We start from the raw sequence: 23,142 nt of genomic DNA, 5'->3' as shown, positions 1-23,142 counted from the left end.
CGTCCCTCCCCTGCTTGTGCTCTCTCTCAAAAATAATCATTAAGGTTGGACTAATTTCTGTGGTATCTCTACAAAATTGGCTACTGCACGTATGCGTTTACTTGTGCGTGTTACATAATTATTCTTCACGTTAAAAAAATATTTAAAAGGTGTGATAATCCCAAGGTTAGAAGAAAATGGCACAGACTCATTTACAAAAAAAGACTACACGTTTCTCCTCATTAATTTATCATTTAATATAAATGCTGACAGAAAGCAGATAAAGACCTTGTAGACATTTTCATGTATTTACAAACCAAAAGGTGAATCACCTCCTTCTACTTGTTAAAATAACCCTTTTATCTGCATCTCATGGGAGCTTTTAATACTACTCAGGAGCAACATGAGGCTGAGTCAGTTTCCAAGGTTATAAAGAAAGGAAACAGCGTTTTAACAAAATGTGGCATCTTTGATATAAACAACATGCACACAAATAATACAAAATTGAAAAAGATGGCCCTAATCCTCTTAAAAACCCAACAAACAAACATGTACTTGTTCAGACCCAGATTTCTGCTGCCCTAAACATCTTCCTACTACTCTTGATTTCCACCTCACTTGTTTTGAAGGCTCTTTAAAAACTGGAAATATAAACACATTAAAAAGAGAAGAAAATGGTCCATTTCAAACAGGGTTCTTTTTCCTATTCCAAAAGAACTTTCAAGAGATAAAGTCTTCAAATAAGATTTCACAGTTTGCTAGACACTAAAGGATTATTCATAGCTTGTGAAATTCCAACCCATTTATCTTCACTTAAAAAAAAAGTTGAAAACATTTGGAAAAAGTTAAATTTCACAAATGTTACCAATTTAAAAATCAGCTGTCACTTTAAGACTCAATATTTTTATTTCTGAACAGGTAGGTGGAGGCGGGCAAGAAAAAACAGGGAGCTGAGGCAAGGAAAAAAACAGGAACGCAAGAGAACTTTTAAAAAACGGTATTTTGTCTAGCACTGATTTATACGGACAGGAGATATAAAGTCTCACTATCCAAAACTAAGTGATTTCATAGTCATTTATAACCTGACTCAAATCTCATGGGCTCCTTTATTAATCTAGATTATTCTTGTCTTGTTAAATATACCTCTGCAGGGCACAATCACATACAATCAATACGATTGGTAAATTACACAAGCTCTATCCCAAGCAAATATGCATCAATGTTACAAAGTTATTTTAAAAAAACCAAACAAACAAAAACAAAATAAAACAAAATAAAATCCACCCAAAAAGGTGATAATGACTGCAGAATGTCTCGGGGAGACTGGTATGAGCCTAAAGACCAAATTGACCATAGTTAGGGGAAAAGGGTAGCAGGGGTTACAAGGGAAAGAGAGCACACAAAAAGAGGAATCTCACAACTGGAAAATGCTTAAGTGGGTAAAAGATTTTGTTCATCATCTTAATTCACTTTTTCCATTGCTCTTGTTCCAAAAAGTCACATCATCATCAAGTAAGCAACGAAGCCCCTGGATCAGTGAATAAAATGAAAAAAAAAAAAAAAAAAAAGAAGAAAAAAAAAAAAATCCCCCGCCACCCAAGTTCCTTTCATTTCCAGAAGGTGAGAAGAGGAAAAAGGATGAGGGGGTGGGAGTGTGTGTGGGAGGTCTGGAGGGGGTGATAAAGAAAATGCAGGCAACCACACACCTGGAAAATATAGCTCTCAGGACAGTGCCTTAGGTGAATAGAGGATGTAAAAATGATAAAAAAAAGCTTAAAATACCTTAAATTAGAGGAATATTTTACAGAGTTGTTTAGATATTATTGTAAGAATGGCAGCCAATCACTGAAGAGAGATTACACTAATAAATGGTGATTTAAAAAAAAACAGGCAAAAAACCCCCCAAACCAAAGACCAGCAACAAGCAGGCAACCAATTATCCAATAGTTCGTCCCATCCTTTCCTTGGCCCTTTTATGCAGTGGCTGGGGTGGGAGCAGGGCCTGCCTGACAGTTTCCAGTTATAAGATGACTCTGAGCATACAAGCTAAAGAGGATGCCAAAGACTTGTGAGCTCTGTCTGCCTAAGCGTTAAAGACAACAAAACAGAAACAACCAGAAACAGAGAGACCTCAATACGAGAAAATAAGTCACCTTATCTAGTATATAATAGACTAACTCCACAGGATTTTACTTTTCTACATACACATTTTTGGGCACAGTATTATATTGAGGTTTAACTTCTGTCTCTTGGGTTATTGTGTCTTATTTTCTTGTGAAAATAAAAGTTATTACTCTAGGGATGTTTTGTTCAGGAAACAAATTTAAAGGAAATTCAGTGTTTGGCTGAAAATTGGGAGGCTCTGAAAACAAGGATTCCAGTGGTGAGGTTAAGTCCTTTTACCACAATAGGATTTCAAAGGACTCTTTACCTACTTTGTTCAGTGCAGTATTGAAAATCCACCTATTGGGAACACATTTATTATTAAAAGGTGTAACTTCTTCCTGGTGGTGGCAGTGTCCTATTCTTTATTAACATTATAACTAGTATTACTTATCAAATTAGAATCTTTTATATATGAAAACATCTTTAGCAGTCAAAGCAATAAAATCTTAAAACCCAAATCTTAAGTTGGCATTTACTATAATAGTACCTTGCCAAAAACAGCTTTCTTTTTCAAATGGCTCAGAAAAGTTGAATTAAGAATTAAAAAATATATTAACTGCAATTCACCTATAACTCCCCATAAGTAATTTCAGCAGGAAAATTTCATAAAGCTGAGCTGAAGCAACAAATAAACAGAAAAGTCATAGTTGTCCAAGGCAGAACGGTATGAAGAAGGAACAGCAATACAAGTAAAGCGTTAACACCAGCAAATTGCTTATATGTGTCCACTCCCTAATGTCGGAAGGGAAATTTGCTTTAGTTTAGTTGCTAAAATTTTTAAGGACAGGCTGACTTTTCTGGGAACAGATCATCTTGCAACACTATAACCATGTATCACCAACTAAAAAATAAACACAATCAGGCTCTTTCAGGGTATAAATCTAAGTAAAGGCTGCAGTTAATTTCCAGGCAGATTATTAATTTCTCTTAAAACGTAACCAGGTCTTTCTTTTTAATAAAATATAGGTCATTACAGGTACTTTTTTACAGGTAGATTTTACATATGAAACCTTTACTCAATTCTTTAAAATGAGCAGAAAGAAAGTGGAAAAACGATGGTAAGATCCCTATCTATCACCACTTGGATTTAATAGCAATCAAATACTTTGTAGTGAAAAGAATCTGTTTTTCTCCAAATCTGAATATAATCTCACATGCAGTGACTATAGTTTATTTCTCACCAGTCACATGCTCATGAATTTTTTTACCCAGTCCCACAGCTTGACCATAGTGATACAGATTGTCCTTCAGACACAAGTGAAAAGCCAAAACACACAAGATGCTACAATGACAAGATAATCTCAAAAAACAGGGGGACTGCTTACAGACAATATTGTAAAAGATGACATTCACTGGTTTAGAGAAACTGATGAATTTTCATTACTTTTACATTTTATAAGGCCAGCTACCTTTAACAGTTAACTTAGATAAATCTACTTAACAGTACAATCAACTCACAAATACTAAAAGGTTTCACAATCAAAATGGCTATATCCCCCCAAACCAAAACAGAGTAAAGCACAAGTCTTTGGCTCTCCTTTAAAGAAAACAGCAGGTTACCATTCTTAACCAGACCTTTGTTTGCCTACCAGTAGGGCAAATACCACATTTGTGCATCACTGAGTAATAACACCATTAGAAAAGGCAACTTCACAGAAGTTATTGGCTAAGCGAATTCATTTGAATGCTCTGTTTTGAGGCAGCAAACTGTCACTGTTGCAGATTGGGGAGGGCAGTGGGTAAGTCAAGGGGGAATTTGCAAGATAGAAAAGGGCCAGGAAAAAAAAAAAAAACCCTTGAGCTCCAACCCTAAAGACCTATGGAAAGTCTGATGGAGTTACATATTCATGGTAGCAAATGAGAATCATATCAATTCTATGTCTTTTAGGCAAAAGAATAAATACAAGGGAAAGACCAGGAGAAGGGAAGGGAAATAAGATGAGAGAAGGGAATCAGCCACATTAATGCCATACCAAATAATTTTGTATACATTCTGAGTAGGTGAATATTTGTAGCTGGCATTAGAAATAGTGTCTTATGTGAATACTATTACTAGAAACCTATGCTATAATTAACTGTTCTTTTGATTACAAAAGTAACAAAGAATGGATCTTTGGTCACTTCAGCTTCTGTAAATTACCCAAGACAGGGCGGCTATTGGACTTATCTTGTGACAATATCTATAAGTAAGGCAAAATAACTACATATAAGTTAGGAAACTGCATGTAGATATCTTATTCTTAGTTCTACGCTTTTCCAGAGATACCTTGAAAAAAAATAAGTCAAAGTACTTTTATATTCCTAGCTATGATAAGATCCTGGTTTAAAAAAAATTAAGATCCTAGTTTTGTAATCTAAACAAGAGTGAACACAATGCTTATTATACTCCTACCTTAACCTTTTCAGAATTGCTCATGTTCGTCTGAGATGTCAGAGTCTTGCTTCTGAATTCAGTGAAAAGCAAATAAAAGTCATTTCCAGAAGAAATTTATATGTTAATAAGTAGAAAGCCTAAAAACTGCATTTCCTATCTGACTCATTTAATCTCTTTACTCTCTCTAAAGGCAGACATTTTAAAATAAGCCAAAAAAAAAAAATCAGTGCCTTTTGCAGGTTTTGACAAAAAAGCAGTTAAAGAGTCCAGCAGTTTTGCCCAAATAGGCCACATACCCTTACGGGCTCATCATTATCACAAAGTGTTTCACAGAGAAAAGGAAAAGAAAAAAAAATCTAAACTTTGGAGGTTTTATTTAATTCCTAAAACTGTTTGTGAACACCAGGAAAGTTTTAAGAATTTCCATGAGATAAAGCAGAATGACCAATTTAAAACAGGTAAGTCATAGGCACAATGGGGCAGGGGATCATTCTTCTGCCTTTCTACCCAACCAGATTTCCTCCAGAGTGTGCGGGGCCCTTCCTGAGGTGCAGCTAGAATTAAGGCTACAATTTAAGGGATCTGCCCTGACCCCCAAAGCCCCCCACCCCCCCAATGAAATTACCTTAAAAAGTGAAAGAGATGATTTTGAGTCAACTGAAAACAGTGGCTTTTCAGGTTTTATTCAGAGCAGGAATACTATTATAAGTTAATGCCTATTCCTGCCTAGCTTACAAAATCAAAATGGTGAGAGCAACGAGTATATCTGAAGGATATAAAAACAAGAACAGAAGTTGGGTTATAAAATGTTTCAATGGATACCCAAAATGGACTTTTACTTTTATTCTGAACCTCAACAAAATCAATACTCATAAATTCCCTTCCAGTGCCAGACTCACTGAGTTCCAAATAAACCAACTGCTTCTAAAACTTAGGAATTATCTAACATGTCCAAAGGAGAAATACAACCTGCCCAAATCTGCCTACAGAAGGTTGGAGGCCAAGAATGTTGCCTTTTATGGTTATACAAAGAAATGAAAAATCTTGGGACTCTGTCAGACACACACAGTTTCTCTCCTTCTCCCAAAAAATAAGCACTTATGTGTAAGAGGGTTTTAAGCAAAAGAGAAAACAAACAAAAAAGCAAAAAAAGCAAGTGTATTTTTTTTTAAAGGAAACTATGGATATCAACTGCAGAAATGCCTCATCTTCATTCAGTGCTTCTACCTCCCAATCAGTCATTTTATCGCAACAGCTGCGCTCATGCGAAAAAATCCTTAAAACATACCCAATATATATACAGATATAGCTATGTATATATGTATATATATATATAATATATATAAATTTTTATTTAAATAAAAAAGAAAGCTCGAATCCCAAGCCAATATGTGTATATCAAATCCTTGACCAGCCAGGTCTGTAGGGCATAATCAAATTCAATGTGAAATAGTATATAAACACGGTGCCTTGACTGGGCAAATTAAATAATTGCTACTCAAAAGAGTGTTCTGTTTGGACTCTCCTACTGGTAGGCAATGGCAGGACTGTATTTCCCTCCCCCCCTCCCCCATTTGTTTCAGTTAACAGTATGATGGACACAGAGCTTACACTGAGGTTGTTATGACCTCAGCAGGAGTTAAGGGTTAAGAAAATAAGAAACAAGAAAAATACAAACTCTTGCTTTTACCCAACCAAAGCAATGCAGTAACTTATTACATAACCAGTGCTTTCTGTTTTAGTAGTAGAATCCAGAAGGGAATTTTTAAAAATCAGGCAAACAGAGGGAGGGGGAGGGTGACTGTATCAAATAATCCCCACAAAACATGTTTTATAGGGTTTTAGTTCAGTATAGACACATGGCATCAGAATATGTGCAGCAGAACTAAATAATTTCATAAAGAATCTCATCACTATTGTAAAGTCAAGTCTCTGAAAACTGACTTTTAGGTACTTATTACCTATTGGTGCTAAGGATACTGAATAGCAACAGCTAGTCAATTCATAAACCATCCTTAAGATCCTGGCAGTCTGTCCTTGCCAAATCTATTTGAAAGCCAGGGACTTTTATTTTATTTTACACTTTTGGGTTTTGACAGTAAAACAAAACAAAAACATCCACTGAAATAATGTGACTGTTCATTTTCGGTTCAAGTGTTGTGGTTTTAAAACATGCTTGATTTTCCTATTATTATTGTTTTTAACACTCTAGGATTTTAGCAGAAGTTTAAAATTTGAAAAAGCACAGGTCCGAATTTCTAACCAGCAGCTCCATACAGGTAATATACCAATCATGTATCTCCCAGGACTAATAAATTACAGTTCATTCTTAAATCAATCTCCATTTAAATCTAATCATTCTAAAACACTGGCCTGGCTTTCTGATTAAGAGAATGCAAGGATCCATTATGTGGAAAAGGACTTCAAAAATTAATTGGTAATTATCTCTCTGGAAAGCTGAAATAGAAACAAAACCCTCCTGAACAACAAAAAGTTTTAGTGCCATATGGAAAAACACACATCAAGCTAGTAACCAGAAAGGGAAAGAAAATTATGACTTTCAAGTAATGGCTCTTTGAAAAGTTGGTTTGCTGCACATTTTCTAATAAGTAGTCTACTACTGTCTCTTTGTTTCTCAAGCACCACAGAATTCTCAGACAGGCCGGTACTTTCTGTGTGTTTTAATTTATGGGGTTGTCAAAGCTGGAAAGGATTGGGGTCAGGAATTATACACTGGGTATGTAATAATACCAAAATACAAGAAAAACCTACTTCATTAAGATCATACAATTAATCAAACAGAGTGTATATATAATATCTTCTTTTTTTTTAAGCCCTGGATCCAAGGCGTCCAAAGTTATTAAAATAAAGTTCATTCACAGAACAAAAACAAATTTAATCTGAATTGCTTGCAGATACTGCTAATTTTCTTTTTCTTTTTCTTTTTTTTTAAATTAAAAAATGCATTAATGTGAACTATGTGCAGGGTTTGTTTTTAGTAGTGGTGTTTGTGCACATTGCCTCCGGTACTTTTCCTGGATTTCTCTGACCACTCTCAGAGAAAATGTTTAGAAGTTATCTGTTCTCCCTACCCTACCCCACAAATTGATCAGGAGCAGAAGATAAAAGCAGGATTCTTCATCATTTAGGGAGCAGAACTGGGAGTAACTCCCGATCTCTGGGAGTCATTGTTGTCACCTCCTCCCTCAGGGTCCTCTGATAGGTTCAGAGAGCTGGTCTTGTTTGACAGGAGGCTGATATTCTCTTGTGTCAAAGCTGATCCATTTGGTACATCACTGTTAACATTAAAAAAAAAAAAAGTTAGAATTTTAAGGAGAGAGACAAAAATGATTAGTAGAATAAAATCAACAGGGCCTTTCCTTTTTTAAAAATTTTTTTAATGTTTATTTATTTTTGAGAGAGAGAGGGACAGAGCGCGAGCAGGGGAGGGGCAGAGAGAGAGGGAGACACAGAATCCGAAGCAGGCTCCAGGCTCTGAGCTGTCAGCACAGAGCCTGACGTGGGGCTCAAACACACGAACTGCGAGATCATGACCTGAGCTGAAGTCAGAAGCTTAACTAAGACTGAACCACCCAGGTGCCCCAATAGGGCCTTTCTTTTAATAGTATGGAAAAATATGCAACTATCTTTTAAACTTTTAATTTACAGCTCCGTATCATGCTTTAGTACAGGGGCTGACAAACTAAGGCTAGCCACCTGCCTGTTCCTCTAAAGTACAGTTTTACTGAAACCCAACCCGCCCATTTGTTCACGTGTGGTCTATGGCTGCTTTCACACTATAATGGCAGAGCTGAGAGTTTCCACATATACTGTAAGACTCAAAATTTTAAATATTTACTATCTGGACTTTAAGAAAAAGTACTGACTCCTGCTTCAGCAGGCTTACTAGTATAAGAAATTATTTTGAACCCAGGGCAATGCATGGACTTAAATAGCTAAAACCAAAGCTTGAAAGCAACAGGGATTAGAAATGATTATTATACTCTCACCAGGAAGACAACTCAGGACTATGCAGCAAATGCCCCCAAAATACCCGAAGGAGGGGCGCCTGGGGGTCTCAGTCGGTTCAGCCTTCTCACTCTTGGTTTTGGTTCAGGTCATGATCTCACAGTTCATGGTTTCAAGCCCCGCGTTGGGCTCTGTGCTGACAGCATGGAGCCTGCTTGAGATTCTCTCTCTCTCTCTCTCTCTCTCTCTCTCTCTCTCTCTCTCTCTCTCTCTCTCTCTCTCTGCCTCTCCCCCATGCTGGTTCTCTCTCTCTCTCAAAATAAATAAACATTAAAAAGGGAGGGAGGGACAGGGTGGAAGGTAGATTTGAAAGAAGCTAAATATCCACATGCTTTAAAAGGACCGGAAAGGTATACACCAAAATGTGAATGTTGGTTTTAAGTAAATTAAAATACAGGAGAAAGAAGGAAATGGGAACAGAAAAATTCATTTGTTAGGTATTAACAGAAAATTCAATTTTGGATCTGTTCTAAAATAAGTTTTAAAACTCATAAAAATAAGTAAAAATAAGTTTTATAACTAAACTTCTACAAAAATATTCTTTTCTCAATGTATACAGAATAATGACATTTTAAAATCATATTTATGAGAGCACTTCTGTCAGGACTGAATAATATAAGACTACGGAAAATGTCCCTTTCTTTACCTGAATGTCAATGTAAGGTCCTCAGCTGGAACCTTACTTTGTGGTTCTGGTTGTCCATTTTCTGCTTGCTTACTTGTATTCAATTTGCTTTTCATGTCCAGAGAACACTGGTTCTCCTTGGAAAAAGAAGGAAGTAAATTTAATTACCATATATTTTATAATGCCAATGAAAGAAGACGAAATATAGATAATATAAACTGATGATCCATAAATCATATTCAGTCTTTATAAAATGACCAAAGGAACAGGCAGCCTGAGAGACATACATAACAACAGAGTACATCTATTCACTAAAAAAGCTAGAAAACAAGGGGGAAAATGCCTGAAATGAGAAAACCTGATGCCTTAGAAAAGATAAGCCAAAATATAATAACTACCTATAATATACTTATTGAAAGCAGAAAAATAAAACACCTATTCATCTGCTTAGAAGGAATGTGAAAACTATGCAACAAAAGTCAATTACCCATGCAACCTGGGGGGACGGATCGACAATTTACTAAAATCAGTATTGGTGTGCTAGGAAGCAAACCCCAAACACATCCATGGATAGAACTCCTCAAGAAGAAATGTGTAGACTGTATTTCATTCGTAACAAAAAACAGGTCTGCAATAACTAAAGGGCTATAAAAACTGAATGTTTTTTTGCGGATACATATTTTTATAACATAATGGTATTGCAAAATCATCAACACCAACCCCTCGGCTTCCCTAGTCAATATGTTTAACAGTAATTTAATAACCTCCAATTAACTACCTGTTTTCCCTGAAAGTTTTTTCATAATGCAGAATCCTAAGACAAAGAATATACTCAAACCAAAAGGGAATGAGAGGAATGAATAAAACCAGGAGGCATCCCATCTTCCTAAGACTTATTCAGAGTATTAATCCTTCACTGGAGTGCCCTAGGGTGATGCGCCTAGAGGCTTGAGTTCTGGGACAGCACTACACAGACCTCTCTGGTCACACCCCCGCCCCTCCAGCCGGCACCACCCTTTCCCACCGTAACACTCACCATACTCAGTTCCCGGGTTCTCTTCCCGATTTCCCTTTCCACCTGGTGCAGTTCCAAGCTCAACTGCTCACTTGAAATCATTCCAGGCCATTTTGGAGGTGGTGGTGGTGGCTGGGACTGGCCTGCCAGGGTGCTCACCTCCCTCTGCAACACCAGCCTGTTACTAACAGCCTAGTGCATAAAGCCAAGCACATACACAACTCAACACATTTCACACCATGCACAGAATGACCAGGCCCAATTCCAGAACATCGCCTCAAATACCTTTTCACTAAGATATTTGCAATAAAAATGATGCAATGGTAAGGCACTATCTCTTTGAGTACCATCTGAATTTAAAATGAAAAAATAGGGGACTTAAACTTAGTAAAGAATATTTGAAAGAGAAGTCAAGTATAAATGTACATCTTTCCCCCTTTTTTAAATGGAATATTCTGAAGTAAATCCTGCAATTTATTTCCGTGAAACCTCAGTAATGGCAAGGATTTTTAACCATAATGAGTTAAACATGTGGCAAGCTTCCAAATGCTGCCGATACTCTTTTGGAACAGAAAATTGGTCTACAAATTTCAATTAAGACAAAAAGCCATAAATTATCAGGATAAGGAATAACACTTTACAGAGTTAATGGTCTGAATCTTTAAAAAAGTTAATCAACTAAAGATGATAAACATAAACACAGCATTCTCTTTTTTTACAATAGGAATTAGCAAGAAGTTCTGGACCAATGTAAAGAAAACAATGGCAAATGAAGACAGAAAATGAGTATTACACAGTTAAAAACAATTCTAAACCTTATTGCTTATATAAGAGCACAAGCCAGACATGTGTTCCAAAAAAAAAAAAAAAAAAAAAAAAAAAAAAAAATCTCCTGTTGGTCTTGGTAATAAGAGAGTCTAAGATAGAATTAGTTAAAAATTTATTTCCCCCTAAATTTTTTTTTTAAATTTCTAAGGAGATGCCTTACTTATTAAAGATCTTGGTAGAAACAAAAGACTAATAGTCTAACAGTTATTTTTCTCTCCAGATGGGGAAAATGTATTTATCAGAATAGTCTTCAGAATATATATAGTCTTCAGTTTACTAAATTCAAAGATTATGCTCTCATGCAAAGGGTAATATTAACAAAACCTAGTCTTCTTTATATGGCACTTAAAAGGATTTTTAAAATTCTTTGTTTTCAGCAATTTTTTTCTCTAAGTGTCAAGCAGCATGGCAGAAAGAATACTGGATATGAAGACTTGGGTTCATATTTCAACCTCTGTGAAACTCGTATCTTTCAACCAGAAGAGGGGGGACTGTACCACTTGCCCTAACCGACCTATCAAGAGATACTGTAAGGGTCAAGTAGGATATACGTCAACTTATAAACTGAAAAAACTCTATTAATGAAAGATACAATTGTTATACAGAGGCTATGCTTGAGTCCAAGTTCTAAGCTTCTACTTTTTTTTTTTAAGTTTATTTATTTTGAGAGAGAGAAAGAGAATGAGAGTGCAAGTGGGGGATGGGTAGAGACAGAGAATCCCAAACAGGCTTCACACCGTCAGTACAGAACCCAACACAGGGCTGGAACCCACGAACCATGAGATCATGACCTAAGTTGAAACCAAGAGCTGGACACGTAACTGTCTGACCAACCAGGCGCCCCACTAAGCTTCTACTTTTTAAATATTTGTAAATAAATGCTGAGGATTAAAGGAAATCAGAAATTTTTTTTAAATTAAGAAATATGAGAAATTAAAAACAAATGTTGGGGCACCTGGGTGGCTCAGATGGTTAAGAATCTGACTCTGGATTTCAGCTCAGATCATGATATCACAGTTCATAGGATCAAGCTCCGCATTGGGGTCTGTCTGTGCTGACAGCTCAGGGCCTGCTAGGGATTCTCTTTCTCCCTTTCTCTCTACCTGCCCCTCCCTGGTTGAACATGCATGTGCCCATGTGCCCTCTCTCTCTCTCTCTCTCTCTCTCAAAATAAGCATTTAAAAAAATAAATTAGGGGTGCCTGGGTGGCTCAGTCGGTTGAGTGTCCGACGTCGGTTCAGGTCATGATCTCGTGGTTCATGAGTTCGAGCCGTGAATCAGGCTCTGTGCTGACAGCTTGGAGTCTGGAGCCTGCTTCCGATCTGTGTCTCCTTCTTGCTCTCCCCTCCCCTGCTCACGCTCTGTGTCTCTCTCAAAAGTTAAATGAACATCTAAAATAATTTTTTTAATAAATTAAAAAATAATAAAAACAAATGTAAAGCTAAAGGCATTTGTTGATAAAAACTGTATACCTTAAATGTGCCATCAGGGAACATAAGTTCCTGTTGGGAAGTTTTAGATGGCCTGTTTTCTATTCTCATGGAATAGAAATTCTAAATTTCCCACCATCCCACACTGAAGTCTTAAGTATTTAAATTCTTTGAAGAATGGACACCTATACTAACTCTTTAAGAAAGAGACCTTAAGTTTTTATGTTCAGAGTACCTCAAAAGTTCTTTCTTTTAAAACCTCTTTGAGAACCCTTCAAAAACTGGAATGAAAAAATATCTGTGGTCTGGTACCTCTAAGCCACGTAGCTGGGTCTGCTGACTAATTTGATGGTTTAGTTGCTGCAATTCTAGTCGTAGCTGTTCCCGCTCAGCAGATGGAAGGGGTTTTCCATGACTGGCTACTTCTGACATGGACATTCTGTCCCTTGTATGGGAAAAGAAAGGGTGGAATAAATTTTAAATTTTATTAAAAATATATATATTATTGAACTAACGTAACATTTTGTGTCAACTATATTTCAATTGAAAAAAAAATTAAAAGAGAGAAAACAAACAAACAAGCCCCCTAGGTTTGGTCTACTACTGTTCTGACATAAAAATCTGTTACTTCACTATGAAAAATATAAAAATTATTGACAGGGCGCCTGGGTGGCTCAGTCGGTTGAATGTCCGATTTTGGTTCAGGTCATCATCTTGCAGCTCGTGAGTTTGAGCCCCGCATCAGGCTCTGTGCTGTCAGCACAGAGCATGCTTTGGATCCTCTCTCTCTGCTCCTCCCCTGGTCATGCTCTCTCTCAAAAATGAGCATTTAAAAATAAATAAATGAGTAAGTAAGTAAATAAATAAAAATTACTGACAAGTAAAACAAATAAGAAAAGCTGAATAATTTTAAAGGTTTGTAGAAGCAAAAAGAATGACTCATACCTCTCACTGAAGTGTCCCTGAGAAGGTATGTTTTGATGAGGTGAATATGGAGAACCTCCCCAGCCACTGTGGGTTCCATATGGACTATAATCTACAAGAGAATAATGTAGTGCGGTATGATGCAATTCAGAGGTTTGATTCTTTTAAGGCAGCCATAATCTAGAAGGCATAGGCATTTTGTGTACACGGCTCTCTGGAAAGATGTCTACCAATGTGACAAGAGGATACTGATGGTTTTTTTCCCCCACTGAACGATATCAGTGCTTGTAACTGTTTCAATGTTTAAAAATGAAAATTTATTATTTTAATAATAGCAATGAAGCTAATAAACAACAACAACAACGGCAATCTTCACATACCAGACCTGCTCATCTGTACCCTTAGAATTCTCTAGTTATAATTACTTTCTGCAGGGATAATTCCATGGAAAAGTTTAAAAGACTAGTGTCTTGGAAGATTACGGACAGCACTGATCGTAGGGATCAGTGCTGAAAGTAGGGAGTCGGGATGGTGCTGAAAGTCATGAATATGAAGCCCCTAAATCAGTTTACCTATGATTCTTACCTGAGATGTTCATCGGTTTTGTGGGAGCTCCCTGAGGTGCCATAGCCTGCATTGGACCAGCACCCTGATATATTGTTTTGGAGGTTCGAGAGATGGCACCAAACCGAGAAACGGTTGGTCGGTCTCCGAAAGGGATAAGGTCATCATCACTGGTTTCTGCTGCTCTTCTTTGAAGATCCAGTCGCTGGTCTCTCATTCCTTTACTCTCCACGTTCTGATAAAAAGTAAAATGAGAAATCCATCCCACACTTAGATCTCTAACATTACTTCTTCCAGATATGTGATAAGGTTAAAAAAAAAAAAGTATAACTTTCTCACTTGTAGGACTAAAGTACTTTGCTTGTCATAGTAAACACTGCTTTTTAAACCTTTGCTCACTCCCCACAATAAGAAATATATTTTACATCATGACTCAGTACATATACATATTCTAATATATAGATATAATTTTATGACAAATATTTGCTTCTTACTATATGTAATGTACTCTCACATTTATAGTTATTCGAACTCATTTCTTTAAAAAAAAAAGGCCCATGACGACCCAATTTCAAAACTCAATAGTTAGAAAACCACCACTTAAAAATTTAAGTGTCAACAACAGATGTTTCAAAGGGATTCCAGTTAGAAAGAAGGAATTACCAAGATAAACTGAAACGGAAATTCAACTGCTAGATCTTTGCTACTCAAACTACAGTTCGAGGACCAACAGTAGCAGCAGCAGCAACACATGGGAACTCATTAGAAATGCAGAGTCTCAGATCCCACCCCAGTATTACTGATTTAGGACCTGCACTTTAATTGGCTCTAATTAGACTCCAAGGTAATTTATACACACTTGAAAAACACTGTCTTTTACCATTTAGGAGATTTTCAATCACATCTAGGTTAGGCTGACAAACATTTTTATTCTTTAGTGATTTAAGGAAATGAGTTTTATTTTGCTAATTTTTATTACTTTAATATAATAACTATTTCTGAAAGCCAGGTACAAAGCAAGGGTTCCCGTCTATCTCCACCTCATCTCACTCTTGTTCTTAGAGAGGATGTTTTCTTTTTTATCTTTTTTTTTTTTAATGTTTGTTTATTTTTGAGAGAGAGAGAGAGAGAGAGAGAGAGAGAGAGAGAGTGAGAGCAGGGGAGGAGCAGAGATAGACAGAATCTGAAGCAGGTTCCAGGCTGTCATCACAGAGCCTGACGCGGGGCTTGAACCCGCCAGCCATGAGATCATGACCTGAGCCAAAGTTGGATGCTCAAGCGACTGAGCCACCCAGGCGCCCCTAGAGAGGATGTTTTCTAAATAATGTTTCCTTAATCCCACCACAGAAAAATAAAAAGATTCAAAATTTCTGTCCCACCCCCACCCAATGCCTTTCTTTCTCTCTTTTTTGGCTGGCATCTAATCATATTTATGCTATGTATATCATTTCATTCATTTATGATATTAACATCCAAGTCTTACTTTTCTATTACTAAGAATTGGTCTCTTAACCAGTTGGACAAGTATTTGTCTATGAAAACCTGTATAATATCCTAGGCAACTTCTGTTAGGTTAATTAGGGGCACATGGCTTAAGAGTATTAGCCCAGACATACCTTTCAACATAGCAATACCACTTCTAAGCATAACTAATGTATGTACACAAGGAAATACACAAAAATGTTCATTGTAACACTTAACAGTACGGTAAAAGATCAAAATTAGCCTAAATGTCCATCAACAGGAAAAGGAACAAATAATGATTTCTATATATATTTACTGTATGATACCAGTTACCAGACAATGGTATTTGATAAAAAGTTAAAATGAATGAACTTGACCTATAAATTTGGATACATCTCAAAAACAAAAATTGAATTAAAACGCAAGCTGACATATATATTAATATAAGGTCTGTAAACATACAAAACTGTTTAGGAATAGTATGAAAGTATCCATGAAATGAGTAACTTTCAAATCAGGATAAAGGTTACCTCCAGGGAAGAAGGAAGGAAGTAAAAGGAGATTAGGCAGGTATATTCAGGAAGATCTCACTATTTCTATAAAGTTTTATTTCTTTAAAAAATAAAGAAGCAATTCAGATAGTTATGTATGTTAAGCTTGGGCATTAGACATACTGTTGTTACGTTATTTTTTATTAAAAATTAAAATAGAAGTATAACACATTTCAATATACCACAGTCCACTCGAAGCTTATTAGCTGCAATTCTGACTCAAATACTATTGTTCACTAGATTCAACTTTGTTGTTTAAACTTCAGAGTTTTAAGAGAGTTATAATTTATTTAGACAAGAAATCCAAGATCCTGATTAATTATGCAAGATAATTTAATTTTGTTTCTGAACAGTTGTTGGGTTCATTGTTGGCTGCACAGAAATATACTAGAATGCTCTCCTTTGTCTATCCAGATGTGCAATAGATTAATTTTTATACCTGAAAAAACAAACATAAAACCCCTATAGTTTAAAACTAATTCAATCACATAATATAGAATATGGCCTTGCAATTCTTAAGTAAAGCTCTAATTATTTGTGTCTACACTATTAACTACACAGACATATTTGGTGTATCCTGATTTGCATTAACTACAGCTTAGTTACTACACATACCATCATTTCCACACTCCCCGCTGCCACAACATCTTTGGGTTTTGCATCTTTGGTGCCAATGTAGGAGCCGATGGTATCACATGACCAGGGAGAATACTGGCTATAATCATTTCCTTTGTATTTCCCAGCTACTTTCAAGTCTTCGTCCAGAAACTACAGATGGAAAAAAATACACACATAGGAAATAAGTCTTTATAAGTAACAACACAGAGAAAGCAGGAATTTCCTAGAACACCATGCTAGAGCAACACAGTGATGGGTTATTTGATTTGTGTCAGAGCAGAAGATTTTTATAGACTCTGAAAAATATAAAATAGGTGGAGAAAGATGTTTAGTTTTTACTCTTTGTTAGCAGAGGGTCAAAAACAAGTATCTCAATATCCTTTAAGGAATCAAGCCAGGACTGGAGGAGGTTTGCTTATCCTCTTCTTCATCGGATGGAAATCAACATTTAAGCTAATACATACCCGGCCCTAGTTTTGCCAGACACTCCTCAATGTTTCTTTCAGTAACATTCCAGATAATCAAGAACATGAAAAACTACTTGAAACATAACTGAGAAGGCACTGTGTAGTGCATGATGATACAGTAACTTTTACAGAAATCTCTTTAACAGCACTAATTCATGTATTTTCAAAAATGTGTAGTTACTTTGGAGAGAAAGTAGGGGACAGAGGATCTGAAGCCGGCTCTGAGCTGACAGCAGAGAGCCTACGTAGGGCTGGAACCCATGAACCACGAGATCATGACTTAAGCTGGAGTCAGATGCTTAACTGACTGAGCCACCCAGGTGCCCCTAATTCGCATTTTAAATAAATTCTGGGAGCGCCTGGGTGGCTCAGTCAGTTACGTGTCTGACTTTTGGTCTTGGCTCTGATCATGATTTCGCAGTTTGTGGGTTCAAGCCCCGCATCAGGCTCTGCGCTGACAGTGGGGAGCCTGCTCAGGACTCGTTCTCTAACCCCCTCCCCATCTCCCCTGCTCGTGCTTGCTCTCTCTCAAAATAAATAAACTTAAAAAAAAATTTTAAATAATAAATTCTGGTCCTTAGGCTGATTCTGCAAAGTGAAAAGGATAAGATACTAGATTTTCTCAACATGAGTTCTGAAATTATATAATAAAAGAATAGCTATTCTAAGTCTAATGTGATTTACTAAAATCACAACATTCACATTTACGTTTTACAAAGTGCCTTTACATGTACTATCTCCAATATTCCTCAAGTCCGTGAGAACATAGATGACTAGAACTATACTGTTGGGGCGCCTGGGTGGCTCAGTTGATTGAGCTTCTGACTTTGGCTCAGGTCATGATCTCACGGTTTGTGAGTTCAAGCCCTGCGTCGGGCTCTGTGCTGACAGCTCAGAGCCTGGAGCCTGCTTTACAGTCTGTGTCTTCCTCTCTCTCTGACCCTCCCCTGTTCATGCTCTGTCTCTCTCTGTCTCAAAAATAAATAAACATTAAAAACAATTTTTAGGACTTTAATACTGCTTTCGTGTTATCATAAATATATATACAGTGATATACTGAGAATACAGGGGCTCTTGGTATATGTAAGTGGCTTTATGCCTCCCCCTATCTAAAATAAAGATCTCTTCTCTGAGTCATCATTATTGGTTTTCTGTACTGACAGAGGGTCTTGCTGTTTATAAATATTATTCATTTTCAATGATAACTCCTGTTTCTATTGTCTATAAACTTTTTGTGCTACCTATATTTAAAACAATTTTTTTGGCTTCTCTGTCTCCTTTAGTTCTCCTCCAAATGCAAACTTCACATAGCTAGCTTTTTAAAAAAAATTTGCTTTATTATTTTTTTGAGGTAGAGCACGCGCATGCATGCAAGCAGGGGAAAGGGGCAGAAGGAGAGAGAAGAGAATCTTTTTTTAAATTTATTTATTTATTTTCTTTTATTTTTTTTACTTACATCCAAGTCAGTTAGCATATAGGGCAACAATGATTTCAGGAGTAGATTCCTTAATGCCCCTTACCCATTTAGCCCATCCCCCTCCCACAACCCTCTCTAATTACCCTCTGTTTGTTCTCCATATTTAAGAGTCTCTTATGTTTTGTCCCCCTCCCTGTTTTTATATTATTTTTGCCTCCCTTCCTTGTGTTCATCTGTTCTGTGTCTTAAATTCCTCATATGAGTGAGGTCATATGATGTTTGTCTTTCTCTGACTAATTTTGCTTAGCATAATACCCTCTAGTTCTATCCACGTAGCTGCAAATGGCAAAATTTCATTCTTTTTGATTGCCGAGTAATACTCCATTGTGTGTGTGTGTGTGTGGGGTGTGTGTGTGTGTACACGTACACACACACACACACCACACACCACATCTGAGAGAGAAGACAATCTTAAGCAGGCTCCACATTCAGCACAAAGCCCAACGAGGAACTTGATCCCACAACCCTGGGATCATGACCTGAGCTGAAATCAAGAGTTAGGTGCTCAACCCACTGAGGCACCAATACAATAGCTTGTTTTCATATCTTGATATGACCTACTAAGAAGAGCTTACCCCCGCCCCACCCTAATGTATTATACAGCTGTTAAAAAGAATGAGATAAGTTTATATCTGACAAAGAAAGACATCCAGGATAATTGGTTAAGTAAAAGGAAAAAAAAACCAGTAAGATGCAAACAAAACCTCAGAATATAGTACTAAATGATCCTATTAAAAAACAATACATTAGTTCGTGCACATAAAAGCTGAAATATATTTACAAAGTTGAAACGTATAATAAATTTACAGTGATACAAACTATGGGACTTTGGAGAAATTTCTCTATGTTATGTATTTTTATAATGTACTAATTTAGTACAATTATATGTAGTTTATAATCAAACAAATAATATAAGAATATAATCAGATAACAGTAACTAAAATAATTCTAGATAAAGTTCCTTAATAGTGAGGATCCTAATTTTTGTTAGAAATAAAAAAAAGTTATTATTTATTAAATGCTGGATGTGTGCCAGAGGCCTTATGTCTTACTTAAATCTTTCCCACATCACTATGAAGTAGGCTTTATTATGTTTGGTTTATAAATGGAGAAACCGGAGCTTCAGAGTTTAGGGAGGCTAAGTAATTTACAAAAGATCTCATGGAGTGACACAGCTTAACTTCAAAAATAAATTATCTTTGATTCCAAAACTAGCTTACTTTTTGCAGTGTCATATTGCTGATAAAATAGTATGGCCTAACTAGGTTCTAGGAGGACTCTAAAATACAATGTTTGAAAAAATGTAATGTTGGGGCACCTGGCTGGCTCAGTGGTTGACCATCCGAATTTTTTTTTTGGTTTACTTATTTTTGAGAGAGAGAGAGAGAGACAGAGAGAGAGAGAGAGACAGAGAGAGAGAGAGACAGAGTGTGAGTGGGGAAGGGGCAGAGAGGGAGACACAAAATCCAAAGCAGGTTCCAGGTTCTCAGGTGTCAGAACAGAGCCTGACGTGTGGCTTGAACCCACCAACTGTGCAAGATCATGACCTGAGCCGAAATTGGACACTGACCTGCTGAGCCACCCAGGCACCCCATGTCTGACTCTTGATTTTGGCTCATGGAGCCTGCTTAAGATTCTTTCACTCTCCCTCTGCCCCTCTCCCCCACTCATGCTCTCTCTATGTTTATACTTACAAATGAAGTTAGATTATTAATAGAAGATGTTATGATTTTACTAATTAACCTACTTTATTATGGAAAATTCATCTAAAGTGTTTAGATAGGAAAGTTGGGTAACTAAACAACTGTTATTTAGTAGACCACGTTCACAGACCCAAAAGATTACTGCTTACTATATGCAATGTGATGCACTTCACTTTTCAGTTTTCATTGTTATTATTCATAATCTGTCAGACAGTAAACCTGTTTAGAATCATAATTCTATACATAAAGGATGTAAGACATTTTCCTTACATAATATCAACTGCAACCCTGCTGAGAAAACCTATTTGACTTAAAAAAAAAACAAAACAACACTTACACACACTGTTGAGGCAGTGAATACAATCAATCAATAAACCAAAATAAATAAATGAGATCAACAAAGCAAAAGCTGGCTTTTTGGAAAAAAAAAAAGAAAAAGAAAAATTTGATAAATCCCTAGGAAGACTGACCAAGAAAAAAAATTACCACCGATATTGTAAGTGGAAAATGAACACCACCAAAGACCATGTAGATATTAAAAAGATCATAAGACAACATTCATTCATAATTAACAATCACCAGTGTCCTACAGAAACACAAAGATAATCCCCAAGATTATGCTTTGGAGCCCTGTAGTACATTAACCAGTTTATTCTAGCAACTTTCAGGGTTTTTTTCCTGCCTTTCACATTACTGTATTAACCTTTCTTTTTCTCTTGATCAATTTCACCATCCTATTTTCCTCATTACTGAGTTAAATAAATCCTTGGTGAATCTTACTTATTAAAAGTCTAACACCAAGAATAGAGAGGAATTTCATTAATTTGATAAAGATTATCTACCAAAAAACCTACAGCAAACATAATAATGGTAAATTATTAAAAGCTCTATTTACTCAACGACTAGAGATAAGACTACTTGTTGTCATTCCTTTTATTCAACCAACATTATAGTGGAAGATCTAGCTAGCACAAGGTTAAGAAAAAGAAGAGACCTAAGAATTGAGAAGGAGAAAGTCAAACGGTCATTATTCACAGAGGATTTGATTGTGTGTATGGAAAATCCAAAAGAGTCCACTAATATATGCTAGAATCAACATGGAAAGTCGGCAACACTGCAGAATACAAGGGTCAATACAGAAAAATCTATTTAATTTCTCTGTATTAGTAACAAAATGAAATTTCAAGAAGAATTCCATTAGTTTAAAAAAATCTCAGTTATCGGGGTGCCTGGGTGGCTCAGTTGGTTAAGTGTCTGACTTCGGCTCAGGTCATGATCTCACAGCTCGTGAGTTCGAGCCCCGCATCGGGCACTGTGCGGACAGCTCAGAGCCTGGAGCCTGCTTCGGATTCTGTTGTCTCCCTCTCTCTTTGCCCCTCCCCTGCTCACATTCTGTCTCTCTCTCTCAAAAAATAAACATTAAAAAAATATATATATCAGTTATCTAGGAATAAGTTTAATTAAAGATGTGCAAGACACTGAAAACTACGATTTATGACATTTCTGAAAGAGATTAAAGATCCAAGTAAGCGGTGGATATATAATGTTCTTGCAGACTCCATATTCGAAAGATGTCACTTCTCCCTAAACCAATCTAAAACAACAATGTCCAATGGAAATAAAATGAGACCCCCATATATTAACGTAAAAATTTTCTAGCAGTCACACGAAAAAAAGAAACAGGTAAAATTACTTTTGCTAATATATTCTATTTAATCTAATACATCCAAAGTATTATCATTTTAACATGCAATTAAGAAATATATTAATGAAATGTTTTACTCCTGGGGCATACTAAGTCTCGGGCCCAGTGTATATTTTACGTTTACAGTACAATTGAATCTGGACTAGCTATATTATTTTAAGTACTCATTAGCAACATGTGGCTAGTGTTTACCATACTGGACAGCACAGATCCAGAGATTCGATGTAATCCTAATAAAAACTGATACTTTTGTGAACATCAACATGTTGATTCTAAAATGTGTTTGGAAATTGCAAGGACTAAGAACAGCAAAGGTAATATTGAAGAATAACAAAACTGGAAATACATCACCACATATTAAGACATATTATAAAACTATACTAATACAATGTGGTATGACTACAAAGACAGAGGATATAGATCAATGAAACAGAAGAGAGTCCAGAATCTTTTACAGTTACCCGACTATGACAAAGGTGACCTGATTATGATAATGATGACTGCAGAGCACTAGGGAAAAGATGGCCTTTCATTAAATGGTGCTAGGTAAAGGACATATCCTACGGGGGAAAAATGGATCTTCACCCCTAACACAGTAACAAGAATCAATTCTAGATGGATTACAGATGTAATTGTAAAATAAAATAATAAACCTTTTAGAAGAAAACACAGGAAAATATCTTCATCATCTTGGAAACAGCCAAGATTACTTAAACAAGACACACAGCAAACCAATGATGGAGGAAAAATTGATAAATGGGACTAAAAACGATGTGCTTACCTCCTCTTGATGAAAGGCAGGAGGCAATGTCGGTGAAGGTGCAAAAGGAGGTGGAGAGATAACCTTCCTTTCCTCTAGCTGGGCCATTATTTCCTTTCGTCTGCGATGTAGCTCATCTAGACTAGGATGGGGCTGAGGAGGAGGAGGAAGCCGGCTATAAGGAGGCTCCTGAAAATGCAAAGTTTAGTAAAAACTGAGAATTTCAGAACACATTAATTCATTTAGCACATATTTTAAATAGACAGCAACTTGTATATTCATCTCAATATGTGAAAATCCTGAGACTTACTGCAACAAAGCAAAACAAAATAAGTAACCCACCCAAAAAAACTCTTGAGGATTTCCCAAAGAGCTAAATTTAAGTTTCTTTTTCTTAGCCAGAGACCATAATTTCTAAATAAAGTTGGCCCTTGAACAATACAAGCTTGAATGGCAAAGGTCC

The 23,142-nt window shown here is 36.4% G+C and overlaps 1 protein-coding gene across 3 annotated transcripts in view; it reads right to left on the bottom strand.

The window, feature by feature from the left end:
• Positions 1-211: 211 nt before the first annotated feature.
• RC3H1 (ring finger and CCCH-type domains 1) overlaps positions 212-23,142 on the bottom strand; it is an 85,600-nt gene continuing 62,669 nt past the window's right edge. For 2 of the 3 annotated variants that reach the window (XM_053909267.1, XM_019425318.2), the window contains exons 13-20: positions 22,701-22,868; positions 16,565-16,717; positions 13,956-14,169; positions 13,392-13,482; positions 12,759-12,891; positions 10,210-10,380; positions 9,195-9,310; positions 212-7,815 (exon numbers count right to left, since the gene is read on the bottom strand). In XM_053909267.1, coding sequence (XP_053765242.1) covers positions 7,665-7,815; positions 9,195-9,310; positions 10,210-10,380; positions 12,759-12,891; positions 13,392-13,482; positions 13,956-14,169; positions 16,565-16,717; positions 22,701-22,868 — 1,197 coding nt within the window. In that variant the 3' untranslated portion in view covers positions 212-7,664. The remainder of the gene's footprint in view (positions 7,816-9,194; positions 9,311-10,209; positions 10,381-12,758; positions 12,892-13,391; positions 13,483-13,955; positions 14,170-16,564; positions 16,718-22,700; positions 22,869-23,142) is intronic. The other variant, XM_019425319.2, reaches the window with a different exon arrangement.

The sequence above is a fragment of the Panthera pardus genome, unplaced genomic scaffold (assembly GCF_024362965.1).
Source record: "Panthera pardus isolate Hobbes unplaced genomic scaffold, ASM2436296v1 HiC_scaffold_21, whole genome shotgun sequence".
Classification (NCBI taxonomy): domain Eukaryota; kingdom Metazoa; phylum Chordata; class Mammalia; order Carnivora; family Felidae; genus Panthera; species Panthera pardus.
Note: the sequence above shows the minus strand (reverse complement) of the source record. Positions and strands in the feature narration are given on the sequence as shown.